Source organism: Herpailurus yagouaroundi, unplaced genomic scaffold, assembly GCF_014898765.1.
Source record: "Herpailurus yagouaroundi ecotype Mexico unplaced genomic scaffold, PumYag 188, whole genome shotgun sequence".
Classification (NCBI taxonomy): Eukaryota; Metazoa; Chordata; class Mammalia; order Carnivora; family Felidae; genus Herpailurus; species Herpailurus yagouaroundi.
In genome coordinates, this window is record NW_024412419.1 from 11990190 (window position 1) to 12005296 (window position 15107).

At 41.6% G+C, this 15107-nt stretch overlaps 2 protein-coding genes across 2 annotated transcripts in view; one reads left to right on the forward strand and one right to left on the reverse strand.

Moving 5' to 3' along the window:
• The window catches only part of NBAS (NBAS subunit of NRZ tethering complex), a 366039-nt gene extending 365614 nt beyond the window's left edge, over positions 1-425 (reverse strand). The window contains exon 1 of the mRNA XM_040496113.1: positions 242-425. Coding sequence (XP_040352047.1) covers positions 242-247 — 6 coding nt within the window. The 5' untranslated portion in view covers positions 248-425. The remainder of the gene's footprint in view (positions 1-241) is intronic.
• A 1568-nt stretch (positions 426-1993) lies between these two features.
• Positions 1994-15107, forward strand: part of DDX1 (DEAD-box helicase 1) — a 37071-nt gene continuing 23957 nt past the window's right edge. Inside the window, exons 1-12 of the mRNA XM_040496116.1 lie at positions 1994-2101; positions 4934-4985; positions 5270-5333; positions 6224-6253; positions 7217-7313; positions 9535-9582; positions 11349-11432; positions 11657-11740; positions 12110-12186; positions 12880-12952; positions 14607-14683; positions 14792-14906. Coding sequence (XP_040352050.1) covers positions 2086-2101; positions 4934-4985; positions 5270-5333; positions 6224-6253; positions 7217-7313; positions 9535-9582; positions 11349-11432; positions 11657-11740; positions 12110-12186; positions 12880-12952; positions 14607-14683; positions 14792-14906 — 817 coding nt within the window. The 5' untranslated portion in view covers positions 1994-2085. The remainder of the gene's footprint in view (positions 2102-4933; positions 4986-5269; positions 5334-6223; positions 6254-7216; positions 7314-9534; positions 9583-11348; positions 11433-11656; positions 11741-12109; positions 12187-12879; positions 12953-14606; positions 14684-14791; positions 14907-15107) is intronic.

Below are 15107 nucleotides of genomic sequence, written 5' to 3' on the forward strand. Positions count from 1 at the left end.
ACTCTCTCTCTCTCTCTCTCTCTTTCTCTCTCTCAAAAATAAATAAACATTAAACATTTTTAACTATCAAGTCCAGTGTCATGATCAAAATTCACAACTTTAACCCAAATTATAGCTTCCTTCCTCCCCGGGTTGACCATAGGGTGGAGTGTGGTCAGTCTCTGCTCTTCCCTCTCCCATTAGCTGTTGTTTCTGGTGTCTGGTGAGAGATAAAGTCATGCGTGGTGGGGAAGGTACCTACCTCCATCCGGCTGGTGTCATAGTGATCTGGTTCTGGTGCTTTCTGATTTTTTTTTTTCTCTGAGGGGGGTACTTTCTGCAGGTGTTTGGGAGATTCTTTTGCTGGTATCTTCCAGGTCTAACTCACATAAGGCAGGTGATCTCTCTCCTCTGGTTAGAAGACTAGTACAACAGGGTTCTTTGGGAGTCCCTCTGCTATGTCTTTTAGCTTCTCCAAGCAGCCCTCTTGAGCACATTGCCTTTAAAGATAGCTTCAAGTCTGTTCCCAGAGGTCCGGTTAGCCCCTGGGAGAAAAATCTTATGTGTTTCTGCCTCGGGTGTTAGAAATGTGGCCCGCTCCCTCAGCAGCCTGGTCTCCCGCTTTGTCCTTTCCTGCCACATCTTCTCACAGCATGCCTTATGCTCCCCAAACCCCAGAGATGAAAAGGTCTCTGAGTAGTGCCAGGAAAAATACTTTCACTCTTGAGAGAGGAAAAATGCCATAGGGTGTCAACGGTTGTCTTCAGAGAGACCTTTTTTCTTATACCTTCAATCCTCTCATACATATTAGGTAGGGAATGGCTAAAGGACCAAAAAGCAGATTTCAGATTTCCCTTTTGCAAATGCTGCATGATACGGGAACTTCTGTCTGTCTTTGGAATGTGGCATCTATTCAGAATTGCCACACTGCATAACTCTCAGGGGTATCATTTGTAGAAATGTATATAAAACGTATGACAGCATAGAATATAAGGGAAATGGTGCCCCCTGGAGGTGTGAAGCTGCAGGCCTGAATGTATTGTCCCTGGCTGTTGGAGCTTCAAGAGAATCCCGTTACATGTAACAGTAATAGAGCTAACACTTATATATTGTTACATGTGCTATGCTTTACCTACTTAATTATCCCAACAACCCTATAAGACAGGGACAATTATTCATGGATAGTTTACAGATGAGTAAACTGAAGCCCAGACTTGCTAGGGTTACACAGGTTACTCAAGGAAGTAGGGATCCTGAAGCTGGATGTCTAACTCCACCCATACATCTTGTCGTTCTGTGATCAGCTAAAGATGGTCCAGCATGCACCCTGGAGTTAAGCAGATGTGGCTCGGATCCTCCGCTGCCGTTTAGTAGCTGCAGGTGGCTTTACATGAGTTACTTAACTTCCCTCAATCTCTGTGTCCTCATCGAAGATACTGATACTTCCTGTGCGTAGAGGGAGGATTAAACATTGATCTACTTTTCCCATCTCTCTGCAAAGAGAAAGGAGTCAAAACTGTATGGAAGTCAAATAAACTTGATATCATCAGCACTACATCAAACAACAAAATGGACGTTGGGAAACCTAAATCAAAAGTATTACATGAATGCCTACTGGGTGCAGACCCTCACTGGTATAGGTTTTGCGGGCAATGAGCACAGTGCATCCTTCCCATCGTTCACACACCACAAGGCCCTGCTTTTTCAGAAGTCGGGGTGCTGAGTGAGGCAGCGGAGAGGGCAACGTCTTACCCCCTGATCATCCAGGACCATCGTGTGACCTTCATCACATAACGTCTGCTTCCTCACATGTGGAAAAGTGGTCCTGATGACACATGGCATGCTCTAAACAACAGATAACTATTAGCGCGGCTAATGACGACGGGTCCTGGCTACCTACGCAAGGCGAGGTCCGGCTGAACCTGGTCAACGCGCTGCGGGGTCCAGGCCGGGCCTTCCTTTCGGCCGGAACCGTTCTCCCCGGCCTGAGGTCCTACCCGGACTGGGAAAGCTGCAGGCCGAGGGCCGGAAGCGCGCTCTGCCAAGGCGAAGCGTGTCAGTGCGGAGGGAGGGAGAGCGAGCGGAGCCGCGCGGGACGGGGCGAAGATGGCGGCCTTTTCTGGTGCGTCTTTGGAGCGGGGGCTGGTGCAGGCGGCTCCGTCCACGCCGCGGCGCCGGCAAGCGGGCGGGAAGCCACTGGGGCGGTGGGGGCGGTGGGGGCGGTGGGGACAAGTGCGGCGCGCTCCGGGAGGGAGCTGTCCGCAGCGGTCTCCGAACTGCGGGGGGACCAGTGGCGGCCTCCGCCTCGGTGTTGGCGAGTGCCTTTCTCTGCAGGTGCTGCCCGCCGGGCCTCCCCCTGCACCCTCTCGCCTTTCTCCCCCGCCGTCGGCCGGCCTGCCCGGGCACCCGCGGCAGCGAAAACGACGCGGCGGCGTAGCGCTAGGCCTCCGGCCTGTCGTACGTGGCAGTGGCGCTCGGGAGCCCTCTTCTGCCCGCGCCGGTTCCGGGCCTGGCCAGGCCGAGAAGCAGCGGGGCGTGGGGAAGGGTCAGTCGGAAATGCCCGTCCTGCCGCTGTCCAGTCTTTTCAGGCCTTCCTAAAAGGAAAAGTCGCAGGCACACCTCTGATCATTATTTGTTGCCAAACGGTGCTGTAGCAACATTAACGTTCTATGTTGAAGCATATTCGCAGACACACCAGCCCAGCATACATTTTGGAAACTCATTTGTTCTTAGTTCGCGGTACCATGCCCTCCTTTATTCCAAACAGTGATTTGAGGTGGCTGATCTAACCCCAAAGTTGTCGCTTTCCCGTCTTCTCTGTCCTCCTTTTTACATCCAGTTTTACGAAGCTGCCGTAAGCCTTATGTATACCAAAGGTGGCGAATTTATGTAGCCATATACGTATCAAGTGAGGCCTACTGTCTTTTAATGCACTTAACCTATGAAGATGACTTCAGATATAACACAGTACTGTACTTTCTTCGGCTTACACCTACAAGAAGATTAGGAATTCCACGCCTTTAGTCACGAGACGCGATTTCTGATTTGTTTTAGTTGCATCTTATAATAGGAGGCAAGGGGAAATGTACTTAGACTGGTAGCAGTTTTTCTTCGCCCAACTCTCCTAGAATAAGATGTTAGCGCCAAGGTGCGCAGAGCAGTTTCAGATTGTCATTTTATTAGGTTCACTTCTTTGGGAGTCATGTGCAAATTTCAGTGATGTTAGGGTGAAGGACTAGAAGAGTGTGTGATATGAAATGAAGACAAGTAGGATTACAGAACATGAATATTCCTATTTTTCCCTTAAATATTTAAGTGTTACATTTATAGAAAACATGGTTTCGAAGCAAACATGCAGAGAACATGACCAGAATGAAACAAGAAGTTGTCCGGGGTTACCCGGCCCAGGTCATGATCTCAGGGTTGATGAGTTTGAGCCTCCTTATCCTGCTCTGTGCTGACGGTGTGGAGCCTGCCTGGGATTCTCCCCCTCACTCCCTCTGCCCCTCCCCTGCTCCCTCTTGCTCTCTCTCTCTCAAAAAGTAGATAAGCTAAAAAAAAAAGGAAGTTTGGAACTTGCTGAAAGCAGTCTCTGGTTACTACTTGTGTAACAATTTCACCAGCAGCCTCAGTGCAGCATATTTAAGACTGTCTCCTTTTTTCTAGCAGTTTGCATTTTAGAGAGAATACAGCTAGACCCTAATGGGAACAATTCTTAGGAAGGTCTGCTTGGATATACAGCTTTAGATCTTGATTTCTTTTTTGACTTGTGGATTTTCCTGGGGAGATTTAGAGGTAGGAGAACCTTTTTTGGAAACGATTTTCCTACTTTCCCATGTCATTAGTACTTATATGAACTAGTTTACTATGTACTAAAATTTTAGTGTTCTACCTGTTTTGTTGTGTTACTTGCTAGGGTGATTCTTCTCACCTAATGCAAAGAAAAAGCAGTTTTCGCACTGGATATATTCAATTTATAGATTTATGCCATTTTACAATTAGAAGAAATAAAAAAGTTCCCTTAAAAATTAAAAAAAAAATTCAAATTGGTTATCCCTGGGGTTTAGGAATGTTTGAGTATTATTAAATTTTTCATAAGAATATATGTTTTTGTAATAGTAATAAAAGCTGCATTTTTGTAAATGGAGACTTAAAAATCACTTATTTGGAAGGGAGGTTTACACAATCCAACTAACTACTCCGTGTGTGCCAGCTACTACAGTTCATTTGAGAAATGACAAAATTCAATCAGAAATAACCCAGTCTATTCATTTAGGACTGGCTTCAAAGTGAATTATTTAAATATGAGAACAATTAAGAACAGTAGTTCTTCAGCTGTGATTTCTAAGTATCCAACTTTTCACAGCTGGCCCCTCCCTTTTCAGTTAGTCGGAGTTTGATCCCGGCTGCCAATAAGCGTGGGCCTCTCTCTCCATTTGTCCGTTCACTTTTCTCAGGTCGCTGAGGCTAATCACATGGTTCTCAAATAGTGAAGGTGCATAACTTCCACATTATTTCTAGATGAAACAACCAAGATATTGGTCAAGATAGAACCTTCTCTCCAAGTCTGGTAGATTTTTCTTCACTAGCCCTAGGAAGGAAGGACTGGTGGCTACTGTGTATCGAGTGACGACCATGTATCACATATTTTCATCTACAATCTTCTATAGCTCTACAACGCAGATACTATCAGTCTGATTTTATGTGGAGAAAATAGGTGTATAGCTTTGCAAGCTGTAGAGCTTGCCAAGGTCACATTGCTAGTAAGTGAGAGTTTATTCGTGAACTCAAGTCTTTCTCCAAGACTATACTCTTTTAATGGTGCCGTACGCAGGAAGTGCTGAAGAACAGCTGTGCTTCAAAGCCTTTTCCCTGTTCTCTGAACAGTCCTTTTAAGAGCAGTATGATTTCAATTTAGTGTGCTCAATTTCTTACAATTCATTTTTGTTTTCAGAGATGGGTGTTATGCCTGAGATTGCTCAAGCTGTAGAGGAGATGGATTGGCTGTAAGTACATAAAACTTAAATGCACCTGTGACAACAATGTTCAGTAATTTAAGGAGTTGCTAGAGATTCTATCAAAAATTTTCGAGTCTAGTTGGTAAGTAAGAGTCAGTTTTTCTTAGGATTCTCTTATTCTCTAGAAAGCTTCCCTTTTATACTCTGATATATTTTTAGTTGGAAAAGATGGGTACTGTTTACCAAATAAAATTCTCTTTTAGATTTATAGTTTAGCATGACTTATTTAGCTTTTTTACTAACGAAAATTCTTCGAAATATGATTCTTTCAGGCTCCCAACTGATATCCAGGCTGAATCTATTCCACTGATCCTAGGAGGCGGTGATGTCCTTATGGTATGTTTACATTTGGTGAGGTCTTTCTGGGTTGAGGACACACAGTTCTGGGACTGTTTGTGACCACTTTAAGAGCTCCCCAGGCTTAAAAATGATACTTTCACCAAATTACTTTTATTCATACCGTATTCAAAGTACTGAGGTAGAAGTTGTAGGGAACACAAAGGTGGATTAGATATGCTCTTTACTCTTGAGAAGCTGAAACCCCGTGGCACAGCAAGACAGGTACACAGGTAAGTGTTGTACAAGAGGCTCTACTTGGGGTAAGTAGATTTTGGACAAAGGAAAGCTGAAAGAGAAAACCTTATACGTAGAGAGCGTATCAACAAAAGCAGCAAGCAGGAGGATGCAGGAGTTGACCCCTGAGTGGTTCAATTAGATGGTAGCATAAAATGTGTGTGTTGGGGGCGGGGTGTGTAAACTGAGGTAAGATGGGAAGTACACAGTGGGTCAAATTACTTGGGCTCTTTCTCAAGTATCATGTTAAAGAATTGATATTTGTTGGCAGTGGGGCTCATTGGGCATTTTCAAGTGGGGATGTGTTACATAGTTGTAACCGCGTTTATGAAGACTGATTTGGTAGCAGCTTGTAGTATAGCTCAGAGTTTAGATACTGGTAGGATACTTCTGTAGTGATCTAGGATAGAATGATGAGGGCTTGGATTTGAATGGTGGCAGTGGGAAAAGAACGGGAGAGCAGATTCTTGAGCGATGGGAGAGAAGTGACAAGATTGGCAATAGAGTTGACTGCAGAAGCCTGAGTCATCTGGAGGCACTGTGACAATAAAGGTAGCTAGTCAAGTCTTAAAGATTTCTACGTAGTATCATGTTAATTTGGCTTTTCTAATTGGCAACTTAAATGATAAAATCAACTTTTTTTTTCCATTTAGGCTGCAGAAACAGGAAGTGGAAAAACTGGTGTAAGTAATGAACTTAAATTGATTTACTTTGTAAGAGTTTTTTTTTTTTTTTAAGTTTATTTATTTATTTTGAGAGAGAGAGTGCGAGCTCACATGCACAAGAGCAGGGGAGGGGCAGAGAGAGAGGGAGAGAGAATCTCAAGCAGGCTCCATACTCCATGTGGCTCTCACGACTGTGAGATAATGACCTGAGCCGAAATCAAGACTGAGCCACCCAGGCGCCCCTGTAAGAGTTAATTTTTAAAGTAAGTTTGAACAGTAGTTTCTGCTTTGAAGTATTTAATAAAACAACCTTTTCCAAAATGTAAGGAATTGAGGGGCACCTGGGTGGCTCAGTCGGTTGGGCTTGTGACTTTGGCACAAGTCATGAGTTCCGGCCTGCTTGGGATGCTGTCTCCCTCTCTGTGCCCCTCCCCCACGCTCACGCTGTCTCTCAAAAATGAAAAAACACTTAAAAAAATGTAAGAATTGATTGCCACCGAGGGTGATATTCTTGTTGCCAGCTAATTCTGAAATAGGATCTACAAGAGTATACCTTTAAGAATAGTACAGTTTTAAACTGGTCTTGTATAAAGAGTTGGAGTATCTTCTGTATTTATACTTATTTCTGAATTTTAGTGCAATGGCTCTATAATAAACAGGCTGACAGTAGGGGTTGCTCTCCTGTTGGCCTGGACCAGAGAAGTAGTGTGTCAGCCTGGAAAGTAGTTTCCTGCTTTAGTTTAGGCTCATTATGCAGGTCCCCCTTGTGTATTGTTTTGGGCTATCAGCTGTCTCCTATTGCCTTCATTTAATCAACTCTCTTATTACCTTGCTCATGTTTTGGGTTTGGACAAATGAAATTAGCGTAGCAGTCTGGAATATGTAATTATTGAATGTGCATGCATAGCTTCTGTAATGTCTGTTGTCAAACTGTCATTAATATCTGAATACTAATGTAGAGAACAATTGCTTCTTTGATAGGCTTTCAGTATTCCAGTTATCCAGATAGTTTATGAAACTCTGAAAGACCAACAGGAAGGCAAAAAAGGAAAAACAACAATTAAAACCGGTGCTTCAGGTAATTTTTGCATAGTAATATTTACCTTTTGCATAAAAATAGTAATTCTCATTCTTGGCATTGACAGATGGGAGGTCAGAGTGTACATTTTTATTGCCGATATCTGAGGAGAGGCTCGGTAATGGCATTTGGTGCCTTGGAAACCAGGGATACTGAATGTCATTTACAGCATAAACAGTGAAAGATTGTCCCTCCTAGGGGCGCCTGGATGGCTCAGTCGGTTAAGCATCAGACTTTGGCTCATGTCCTGGTTCGTGGGTTCACGCCCTGCGTCAGGCTCTGTGCTGATAGCTCAGAGCCTGGAATCTGCTTCAGATTCTGTGTCTCCCTCTGTCTCTGCCCCTCCCCCACACTCGCTCACTTGCTGTCTCTGTCTTCCTGAAAAATAAACATTAAAAAAAAGATTGTCTCCTAAAATACTAGTAGTGCTCTCTTTGAGAGAATAATACCCTTATTTCTAATATTAAAGATACGTTGGTGCAATATTTTACAAAGGTATTAAGGATTTTATTAAAAAATTGATGGAGTAAAAATCCATGATGGTGGGAAGTATTGCCTTCCACAGGGAAAAGAGGCATGCATTTTCCCTTTAAGATAAGAAAGGGGTCCAGGAAGTTAAAATGTAAAGTGTAAATTTTAAACTCAGTTTTACTCCCATTTACTTGGAGACTGATCTTTTATTAGGATTTCGGGTCCTATCTGTGCCATGAACAATCTTACATCAATTTCCTCATCTGTAAATTGTGTTGCTTTTGTTAAATGGTTCTGAATTCCATTCTACCTTGAATAATTTATGGTTTTGTTAATACTTTGACAAAATTTATTTTAAATTTTAAATTTAAATTTTAAATTTTTATTTGAAAAAATTTTATGTTTTAAGTCCTATTTGTTTCATGATACAAAACAGAATTGTGGCAAAATTGCAAGCTTAAGTGGTGTGAACTGGGTATATCAACATTTTTCTTCTCAGTAATTTAAAGATACAACGTTGCATAGTTCGTAGAATGAACTCATTTGTAGAGGAATTGGGAGGTAATGGATATGAAGTCTTTAGACTGTTGGCCTACTTGAAAGTAGTTTCAGAACTTGTAACAACAGTAAACCATCATTTATGAGAGATGGTGATACAGGAGCATGCTTCCAAAGGAGGATAACCAGAATGGTAGTAGTTTTGAATATCATGGCCTGTGAGAAATAAACAAATTAGATATTTATTGATTTAAAATATGTATTTATTTATTTAGAGAGAAAGCGCGCGAGTTGGGGAGAGGCAGAGTGAGAGGGGGAGAGAGACTCCCAAGCAGGCACTGCCCTATCAGCATGGGAGCCTAGTCGGGGCTTGAGACCTTAAACTGGGAGATCAAGAAACTAGATGTGTAAACATAGAGAAATAAGTAAAAAAAAAGTGTTGGGATAATTGTTAAATCATTGAAATCATTGAAGGGATCTGGAGAGAAAATAATTGTTCTAGAAAGGAGCAGGACTAATTAGAAATAACCTAATGAAGATTTCTGTGTAAATACTTACTAATTAACTCGGTTGAGCCCACAAAGAAAGAGAGAGCCTCAGGGGAAGTTACTTCTCCATCAGAGTGTTTAAGCAGACGATAGATATCATTTGACCACAAGTAATCTAGGAAAGATTTCTACATTGGTCAGGAAACTGGGCCTGAAAACATGTAGAGCTCTCTAGCTATTACAATTCTTTGGTTATCCATAGACTATTAAGGTGTTTTAGAAAAGGAAAATGCTGATCCCATGCAAGGGAGGAGGAAAAAAAAAATTGTGACTTTTGAATGTGATATTGACTTAATTAAAATAAAGAACTTTTCTTTTAAAAATGATAGTGATGCTTAACTAGATCTTGATATGTTGGTCATTTATTTCCATTATGATTGTAATCAGGTTGTTTAGTTACCAAAATTCATTTATCAGTGCCTTCATAGTTCTTACAGGGATCAGTGCCTTCTACTACAAAGTGCAGTGAAGGAAGTGAGGAGAAAAGGTTTTAGCCCAGAAGGCCCGTGATTATTGCCTTTGACCTGTTTCAGTTTTCACTTTCAATTTTGCCTTGAATAAAAACAGCAGAGCTTTTACTTGTACGTTCCAAATAATGTATAAAGCCATATTAAATCTAGAGGAATTAAGGTATGTAAAATATAAAATATTTGGCTTGTTTTTTAGAGAGTTTTCAATTTCATATGTTTGTAACTTATTTTTAGTGCTCAACAAATGGCAAATGAACCCATATGATAGAGGATCTGCTTTTGGTAAGTGGATAGATTTTTCCTGACCCAAATAGGAAACTTGGAAATTGCAAAAGATAGAGGTGTATTTGTTTAATATTTAAAGACATATGTGTAAGAGATACCACAGAAGAATGTCAGTAGACAAAAACAAAAAAGTGCAGAAAGAACACTTGCAGTGTTGATGATGGATGCAGAAACCGTATGAAATGGCAAGGGGTCTCATGTAGATAACAGGTTACCTGTTTGGTAAGAAAGATAACCCGTAAAGAAAGTGGCTGAAGGATGTGAATCAGCAGTGCCCACGAGAGCAGATCCAAATGACGACAGTTGTTCAGAGACAATGTTTACAGATAGCAGGTAAGTGGAAATTAAAGTTGCAGTGAGGTATCGTTTTATACCCATTTGATTGGCAGCAGTCGAACAGAGTGATAACCAGCCTATCAAATTACTGCCTTTCTGGAAAGCAGTTTGGCATTGCTAGTTAAAAATATGTGTATACTTCTGGAAGGTCTAGCCCGTTGTAGTATGAGTGCCCGTATGTGAGGATATACACACAGAGCTGTTAGATGTGGCGTCACTTGTAAATGGTAAAAACTGACAAGAGGATGAATGCCATTACTGCCCAGAGATTGGTTAACAAAGATTAGGGTGTATCCAAGGACCATCGTGTGGCCTTTATAGAGAATGAGGCAGAACTATAGTGTTGACTTGAAGAATTTTCGCCAGGCGTGGGTGAGAACCGAAGCAGGATACAAAGAAGTAGAGGGAGTGTGAGTAATCACGCCCCAGACAGACCCACAGAACATGTAAACTGCTGCTCTCCACCACGTGACTTCTAGTTTGTATAAAGTTTCTATCTGTATGCATGCGTAAAGAATTTTAAATGTAGAAATTTTAAGGATTTGCCATTGCTTAGATAACTTTTTAAAGAGTTCAAAGTTTTATGAAACGTAGTACCCATACGAATAAAAATTTATACTTTGAATAAATAATTTAATTTCTGATGAGTGAAGTAAAACGTGTGATGAGATGCTTTTCTTGAGGGTTTGTTGTACATTCAGGTAGGGAACTGGGGTCGTAAGCCTGAGCCAGGACAGAAGTTACAGTTTCTTTCCGGGACAAACGAAGGCTGTATGCTTTACTTAGAGCCAGTAAGCGCTAACAAGCACTGTGACTGCCCACGAGGTATAATACAGAGCATCGTTTAGTAGGGTCCTAATATTAGCAAATAACAACCGCAGGTTTATTTATTTGTGCTTTTCCCTGCTTTCTCTGCCGTTTCTGGATCCGTGGATTGGGGAACGAGCCAGAGATAGTTGCCGTCTTCTTTTCAGTGTCGTATTTGCTCAAGCTCTAATTTAAGCGTAAAGTCAGAGCAATAGGTATTGATGAGTGAGTGCTGCATCACCTCGTAGTGTCCATTTCTTTAAAAGACTCTAGACAAGGGTTGTCTGAACACATTTGTGTTGGTGATGCAGCTGAGTTCTCAGTGTGAGTGAGATTAGGTGCCGTGGTGACTCCTTTCCAGACTTGATGCAGTAAAGTCTCATCTGAGTTAATAGATGACAGTGTAGATAGCAGTAGAGAAACTAGTCCACCACATGGCCAGGGCCTTCCAGGGGATGAATAAGGGTGATTAACTGTAGGGAAGATCTTGTTACTCAGGATCAGTAAGTCTCAGCGTCTGGAACATTGCAACAAGTGAAAGAATTATTTTATTGATGAGACTGAATGCTTAATTTATATAATTGTACTGACATTTTTTTGTGTGTTTTTCTCAAATCCAGCAATTGGGTCAGATGGTCTTTGTTGTCAAAGCAGAGAAGTGAAGGAGTGGCACGGATGCAGAGCCACTAAAGGGTTGACGAAAGGTATTTAAATAGCATTTGTACTTGTCTCAGCTTGTGAAGTAATGTATTAATACATGAGCTTGCTTTCTGTAGCTTTAAGTAAGGATCTGAGAAGATTTCTAATGTTACAAAAAGACCGTTCTTCATTTGGAACATACAAGTTGTAATTCAGAAACAATGGGAAAGTGGCTACATGGCAAATGAATCCTAGGTGTGTATAAATCTCGGAGTATTTGCCCTTACAGGAAAGCACTACTATGAAGTATCCTGTCATGACCAAGGATTGTGCAGGGTTGGCTGGTCTTCCATGCAGGCTTCCTTAGACCTAGGTAAGCATTTTTAAGATAAACTGAATTTATGGATTTATATTTGTGGATTGTTGACATTTATTACAGTGGGGAGCAAAATAAATAAGCATAACCATATAAAGTTTATATTTTAGAAACTTGGAAATAAATGTATGTATACTCACTGTGTTCCAAAAGGATTTGAAGTGTTCAGAAGTACATACTGTAACAGTATAAAATGAGGAGGAACAAAGTTAAGAAAAAGAGTAAAGTCAGTATGAATAAATATGTACCACACAGTGTAGCATAGATGCTTCAAGTTATTGTAGATTTGTGAACTTCTTTTATGGGCGGAGTGTTTAGTTTTACGTTTGCTCTTAACCAATAAATAACATATATTTTAAAATCTAGGTACTGACAAGTTTGGATTTGGCTTTGGTGGAACAGGAAAGAAATCCCATAATAAACAGTTTGATAATTATGGAGAGGTAAGTTGTATTCTCGACCTAATCGTGGCATTACTAAGTTCTCTTGCATAATTACTTGATCACTTGTGACATGACTGAGGATATAAAAGTGACTCTCAGATTCAAGTGGATTTTCTGAATGTTTTCCACAGAAAGTTCAGATTTGGACTTCAGTGAAGAAATGTTACAAAATGAGCTAAATATTTTTCCCTGTGGCCATTTATTAGCCTTTCCAAATATACTACTTTGTTTTGTTTTCATCCACTTTGATTTTGGCTTTGACTTGAATGCATTATGTTCTTCTCATTTCTTGTTTTTGATCATGAAAATCTAATCATGAATCTAAATGTAGTTTTTAATGTGGATGAGCCTGAGTATCCTGTTGATTCTAAAAAGCCTGTCAAGATGTCTCTGCTGTTACATATGATATGCTGTAATAGGCATTTTTGTTTGTTTTGTTTTTAAAGATTTTATTTTTAAGTAATCTCTATCCCCAACATGGGACCCAAACTCACGACCTCAAGATCAAGAGTCGCACGCTCCACTGACTGAGCCAGTCAGGCACCCGAAATAATAGCAGTTTTAAACACCTACATTAGGGCCTCAAGGAATTATTTTAAAGAACTGACGTGTACTTTTGATGTAGCTGTATGTGAACTTGTAACTTTATGATTTTGCTTTCTGTTAACAGCACTTGACTTTGTGCTTTTCTAGGAATTCACTATGCATGATACCATTGGATGTTACCTAGATATAGATAAAGGGCATGTCAAGTTCTCCAAAAATGGTGAGCTTTCTGTGGATTGTCTTATTAGAGAAAATACATAACAAATATTTATAACTTACAATTCCCTTACCCTCTTCTTCATTTCTCCCTCCCTGTCTTACCTTTGAACCAATACTTACTGAGCATTTCCTGTATGCCAGGCACGCCGGTAGGTGCTAAAGATGAGTAGAAGATGGAATAGACAAACACGTTTAGTCTTGTGGGGCTTAACTACCGGTGGGGAGAGACAGAGGCATAATGTGCCAGGTGGGAACGAGTGCCCCGAAGGAGATTGTAAGCAGGGTAAGGGGATGGAGGGTGATAGCAGTCTAGGGCTGTGCTACTTTCACAGGGTTGTCAGAAAAGCCTTCTCTGATAAGGTGACAGCTGAGTAGCCATCCGAACGAGTTGGGTGGTGAGCTGTGCAAAAATCTTCCAAGTGTTTCAAGCAGAGGGAACAGTAAACGCAAAGGTCTTGGGAAGAAAGTGTGCTTGAGGTATTTGCGTAACAGTGAGGAGGCCAATGGAGCTGGAGAACACTGGGCGTGGAGAGGGGTGGTAGAATGTTAGGTCAGTTGAGGTAGTGAGGCCAGGCCATGTAGGGTAGGGCCTTATAGGCCATGATACAAACTTTCTGAGTGAGATTGGAAGCCTGATTGGTTTTGAGTAGAGAATTGGCATCTCTAACCATATCATTATGGCTTCTGTGTTAAAAACAGAGTGGTGAGGGTGGTGGCAGTAGATAGGGAGCCATTTGGATGCTGGGGTTTCTATTTGGGGTGTATTAAATTGGAGGTACTTCCTACACATCTAAGTGGTAAAGCCAAGTAACTGGTTAAGTGTGTAAGTCAGGAGGTCAGGGTTGGAGATACATCTTTGGGAGACATTGGCTTAATGATGAATTTAAAGCTGGAAGACTGGATGAGATCCCTTAGGGAAGGAGAATACATGAGGAATAGGAGAGATCTGAGGCCTGGGGTGTTCCTTTGGTTAGAGGTGGGCAGATGGAGGAGAATGCAGCAGAGGCGAATGAGGAGGAGAGCCAGCAGGAGAAGCAAGAGCGGTTGAGGTCCTGCGGTCCAGGTGAGGAAAGTATTTGAAGGAGGAGGGAATAGTCAGATTGTGTCCAGTGCTGCTGATGGGTGTAACCTGGGAAGGTGACGGATGAGATTTGCCACGGGGTTTGGCAAGAAGGTATCACTGATGAGCTTGAGAAGGACCTCTTTTAGTGAGCATGATGGTGAGTTGGGGGAGCCTGATGGGGAATCACTCGAATAGAGAATGAGATGAAATGAAGTGACATGGTGAAAATGGAGATCAGGGAGTTTTGCTACAGAAGAGAAAGAAAATAGAAGGTGAATGGAGGAAGATGTGGATTCAAGGAGGTTGTCTGTGTTTTAACATGGGAGCTATTGCAGCGTGCTTGTATGCCATGGAAAGTCTGGTTGAAGCGTCTAATGGAAGTGATCCAGTAGGTAGGGGATGTTTACAAATGTAGGGGGCAGAAAGGGCACTTCTAGGAGTAAAGTAAAAAAGTGAAAGGTCTGGCATTGGGCAGGACAATTTATCCATGGGAACAGGACACGAAAGCATGAATGCAGTTGGGTTGATAGTGGTGATGGTGCGAGTGTGGGAGGTTCTTTTCTGATAGTTTCGGTTTCTCTCTCTTTTTAAGGAAAAGACCTTGGTCTGGCATTTGAAATACCACCACATATGAAGAACCAAGCCCTCTTTCCTGCTTGTGTTTTGAAGGTAATTAGAAAAATGTTGTTATGATTCTAAGCTACTCTGGTCTTCACTATTTTGTATTAGTTAGTGTGCTAGTAGGTTAAGAATTTTCCTTTTCTTTTTCAATGCTAGAATGCTGAACTAAAATTTAACTTCGGTGAAGAAGAATTTAAGTTTCCACCAAAAGATGGTTTTGTTGCTCTTTCCAAGGCAGCGGATGGTTATGTTGTCAAATCACAGCACACAGGTATTGCCCCTGAGAGGGTAGCAATTTCAGGAATGGGGTACTGGCAAAAACTCCAGTAAGGAGGCTTCTCGTAGTGAGTTCCGTATGCTCCCTTTGCTGGTTTAGTCACACATCTTTACGTACCATGTCAGTAAAATCCAGTTTCAAAACCCAATTCATAAACTCTTGAGTATTCAGTGTCAGCGTAGGCCTTTTGGGGAA